This window comes from Leiobunum rupestre, chromosome 4 (assembly GCF_980474605.1).
Source record: "Leiobunum rupestre chromosome 4, qqLeiRupe1.1.hap1, whole genome shotgun sequence".
NCBI lineage: Eukaryota > Metazoa > Arthropoda > Arachnida > Opiliones > Sclerosomatidae > Leiobunum > Leiobunum rupestre.
In genome coordinates this window covers 46,253,869-46,258,826 of record NC_143387.1, presented here as the reverse complement: position 1 = coordinate 46,258,826, position 4,958 = coordinate 46,253,869, and the positions used below count along the sequence as shown (strand labels likewise).

Sequence of the window (4,958 nt, the reverse complement as noted above, 5' to 3'; positions counted from 1 at the left end):
TACACCACAGTTCTTTTGCCTTTTCCCACTTATCTAATTCACCAACAAGAGGTATTTTCGTATCATCACGTTTCCGTTTTTATTTGAATTAAACTCGTTCATTAACTTCATTAAATTAAATAAATATTAAATACTAGAACCAAAACCACGTCCACGAAGGCCAAATATCTTAGTTCGCGTATGAATACCTGTCACTAGTCTCTCTCGGGTCGCTCCTCACTATTTTCAAAACATCTCCGTCAGAGCCAAATTCCTCAAGCGGGGAAAAATGAAAATAAAGCAGGGTCCAGATTTTTTGGAGATACCACGTCACTAGACGATTTCAAAACCCCACTTTTCAGCCCCTTTAATATTAAAAAGTACCGTATGAATAAAAGTATGAAGAGCTTCGGTTTAAGCATCGCATGGCTGTGTCTATGGGCCACGGTGGAGTCAAACAACGCGCCGGTCGAGACCACGAATGGTCCTATTGAGGGAACTCTTATTCGAGCACCAAACGGTAAGAGTGTTCGAGTCTTTTTGGGAATACCTTACGCCGTACCGCCGATAAATGAGTTGAGATTCAAGCCGCCAATCGCTCGAAAACCATGGAATACAACGTTTAGCGCTAAGTCTCTGGCCAATTCGTGCGTTCAATTCCCAGCCGGTCAGGCTGAAAAATATCCCGAATTCGGCATATTCCTGCCTGACAACGACCCAACTTCCGAAGATTGCTTGTACCTAAACGTGTGGGTGCCTTCCGACTTTAAGACCAAATACGTTTCTAAGATGTCTGTGATGATCTACATTTACGGCGGAGCTTTCCAAACTGGATCTTCTTCGATAGATTTGTACGACGGCACCGTCTTGGCGTCCGAAGAGAACGTCATCGTCGTCAACTTCAACTATAGACATTCAATCTTTGGTTTACTCTACTTGGGTAGCGAGGATTCGCCAGGTATTTTCATAAACGGCTAATTTTGTATTTAGATAATACCAGAAGTGTATAAAATTCCGTGACTCCCTTAAACGCGCTTTTCCAGGCTACCGATGATTTTTTAAACTATTACAGAGAGAAAATGGTTTATTAATTAGTGGTACCGAATTACTAAGGCCACTTTTTAAACTAAATTCGGCCAATTTAGTAAATGGAAGTTGGTCGACATGAATGCTGTCCACTTTTCGGTTTTTGTGGCCACTATTAGAATTTAAATAGACCACTCTCGAAATATAACAGTAAGTGAACGTTTTTAGCTTCAACCGGAGCTGAAAAATCGTTTTTAATTATAGCATTCCCATTACGTGCTTGCAAACGTATAGTTTTTTAAAAGGTGGACATGTACAAAGAGGAATATTGCCAGTTTAGAGAGCTATATTGAACTAACCAAAGCCTAGTTTTGCTCGCACGATAAGTATCAAATGACTTCCACGAAAAGTGTTTTGACAAAGGAAGATAAGTGTTAATTTCTGTTTCTTTCAAACCTTTAGTTCCACTCGCTGGAATGAAGTAATATAACAAAACGTCACTTAATTTACGAATTCATCATGCAACGGTAATTTTAGTAGTCTAAAAATATGTGTGAACTCTTCCGAAGATTCGCCGTTAGTTAAAAACTAAATTTTTAGAGGACACTAACGGGAATATTTGCAATAGTAATTGTATTTCGGCTTTCGCAGATTCTAAGTTAGGAAATACTTTCACTGGGCACCAATCACGCGATAATCTTCATTGTCCAAATTAAAATTCTGAGAAGAAACGTGTGAAGAACTTCCATATCAAATATATGAACTAAAATATTGTAATTAAAATGTTATCAGGTGTGTATTTTTTGTGTATTTCATTTAATAAATTGGCCAAATTTTAATGGTGGCTTATTTATATTAAATCCTTAATTAGTACATTTTCCTGTGCAGTGTAATTTTAACATTTCACATAGAGAAGGTAATTTTGATGCGGTGGGAAATTATAAATTTCCAATAATGCTAAATTATTTACACACATACACATTTTATATAATAATAAATAATATAAAAAATTATTATAATTTTTAGGAAATATGGCTTTGCTGGACCAAGCACTCGCTTTCCAGTGGGTGCGAAACAACATAGCCGCGTTTGGAGGTGATGCCAATAAAGTGACCATATTCGGACAAAGCTCGGGCGGAGCGTCCGTCAGCCAACATCTGTTTTTGCCGTCCAGTAACAATTTATTCGCCCGGGCCATTATCCAAAGCGGTAACACATTTTCGACCAGATTCTTCGAAAATAAGGACCGGGCGTTGGACAAATCTAAAAGGCTGGCGAAGGTAGTAGGTTGCGATTTCTCGATTGCCAAGGACGTGACCAGTTGTTTGAGAAATAAAACGACCGAGGAACTGGTCAAAGCCGCGCTGTCCAATAAAATTCGATTCGTTCCGACTATCGATGGCGAATATTTCCCGCTTTCACCCACTGAAGCGGTGCGGAATGGTCTCTTAAACGCGTCCATCGAAATAATGGGGGGTCATTGCACGGCGGACGGCTTCAAAGCGGGAACAATATCATCGGGTTTACTTCGGGAAGATCCCAATTGGTTCGTAAGCGAAACCGAATTTGAGAATCACTTGAAATCATCTTTGGGCGCAGCTCCAAATTTGGAAAAATTAGTTGAAAAAGTCAAAACCTTCTATTCGGGCGAATCTGACACCAGCGAGACTAATTGGCGAGACAATTTAGTGGAGTATCTGACTGATACGCAGGTGGTTTGTAGCACGAATACGCTAGCGGACATGGCTTCGGAAAACGGCAATCCCTTTTACAAATACGAATTCGCGTACGTGGCCGCCATGTCGACATTGGCACGTTGGCAGCAGGTGGCTCATGGATTCGAGCTGCAGTTCGTCTTCGGGAAACCGTTACTGTCGAAAAATAACTACCCCCAAAAGGATAAAGAGTTTTCTCGGAAGGTCATGGAAATATGGGCCAACTTTGCTAAATACGGGTAAGTCAAAACTGAACGTTGAAAAAACTTTCAGTTACATTCGGTCGAGAAAATCGTGTTTAAACAAAAGTCTAGTTGACAACTTTACGCCGAATTTATTACAAGTATAACCATAAGTGTATAATATTGTTACATAAGTATTCTTCACATGCAGTAGTTTTACTGAGAGCTATTCACAAGACAGACTGAATTACCGGCTTCGTCGCCGTTTTGCGTCCGCTCGCTAACGCGTCACACGTAGCCTTTGACAGCGCCTCGCTAGGGGAGATTTTCTTCTTGTGATGACGTCACTCCGTTACTAGCTCTCAGTAAAATATTCCCCAAAGTGAAAAACTTATGGAACAATATTATAGACTTATGGTATAACATTTCCTATTCTATCCCGAAACTATGAAAAGACGTTTTAGAACCACTGAATTTCTCTAAAAACACTAATAGGCGCTTAAATAAAACATCTTCACGGAAATCGCCAAAAAATAATATATCCGAGAGCCATAAAGTAAATTTCAGGTCCTGGTTCTCGGAAATATTACTTCTTGGCGATTTCATTGAAGATGTTTTATTGAAGCGTCTATTGGCATCTCTCCACATGTCGATAAAGTTCCATTATTTCAACAAGCACTGTATAGACAGTAACTAGCAGGTCCTGGCTCTCGGAAATATTACTTCTTGGCGATTTCCTGGAAAATGTTTTATTGACGCGTCTATTGGCATCTCTCCACATGTCGATAAAGTTCCATTATTTCAACAAGCACTGTATAGACAGTAACTAGCAGGTCCTGGCTCTCGGAAATATTACTTCTTGGCGATTTCATTGAAGATGTTTTATTGAAGCGTCTATTGGCATCTCTCCACATGTCGATAAAGTTCCATTATTTCAACAAGCACTGTATAGACAGTAACTAGCAGGTCCTGGCTCTCGGAAATATTACTTCTTGGCGATTTCCTGGAAAATGTTTTATTGACGCGTCTATTGGCATCTCTCCACATGTCGATAAAGTTCCATTATTTCAACAAGCACTGTATAGACAGTAACTAGCAGGTCCTGGCTCTCGGAAATATTACTTCTTGGCGATTTCCTGGAAAATGTTTTATTGACGCGTCTATTGGCATCTCTCCACATGTCGATAAAGTTCCATTATTTCAACAAGCACTGTATAAACAGTAACTAGCAGGTCCTGGCTCTCGAAAATATTACTTCTTGGCGATTTCCTGGAAAATGTTTTATTGAAGCGTCTATTGGCATCTCTCCACATGTCGATAAAGTTCCATTAATTCAACAAGCACTGTATATTAAACAGTAACTGGCAGGTCCTGGCTCTCGGAAATATTACTTCTTGGCGATTTCCTTGAAGATGTTTTATTTAAGCGCCTATAGCACAAGGAATATAAGACTTTTCCATTTACGGTTCACTATAATAGTATGTTCCGTATAAATTAAATGATCATTGAAATAGTTTTAATGGTACTGTTATACTTATTATACGCATTGTAACTATTGTTAACCTTTGATGGTCCATCTAATTAGTACACTTCCATGATTTTCACACAATCACCACGATTAAGATTAAGGTACCTCATATTTCGGTTAAATGAGTAAATTTGTGAACTTCCCGTTGCAGGTGTCCAGAAGCAGTCGGCTCGGCATTCAATTTCCGATATCCAAATTACACGACGAAGAAAAAAGAAAATTACGTCCTAAATGAAATAAGTGTCATCAAACACGCCATCTCATCTAACAGATGCAAATTTCTCTTCAGTGTTCCTACTTTTGATGATAAGATATAAATGAAAATTATACGGTTCATTAATGTTCAGTTTACAAATAAAACGATAAACGCTAAACAGTATTGTGCAAGAATGCATTCGTTGACGTATCGTATGTGACACCCCGTGCAAAATGTTGAATGACATCCCATTTTGGTAAAAGTTACTTTAAGAAGATACTTATTTTGCTCGTCCGAAAATGTTGCCAATAAGCCCGTAGCCAGGATTTTTC

General features: G+C 39.0%; 1 protein-coding gene across 1 annotated transcript; it reads left to right on the top strand.

Moving 5' to 3' along the window:
• The first annotated feature begins 378 nt into the window (after window positions 1–378).
• LOC149947987 (cholinesterase-like) lies at window positions 379–4,747 on the top strand. The gene is made up of 3 exons (XM_090171003.1): window positions 379–937; window positions 2,032–2,959; window positions 4,582–4,747. Exons 1-3 carry the CDS (start codon window positions 379–381, stop codon window positions 4,745–4,747), a joined length of 1,653 nt encoding a protein of 550 aa, XP_090027129.1.
• Window positions 4,748–4,958: the final 211 nt, after the last annotated feature.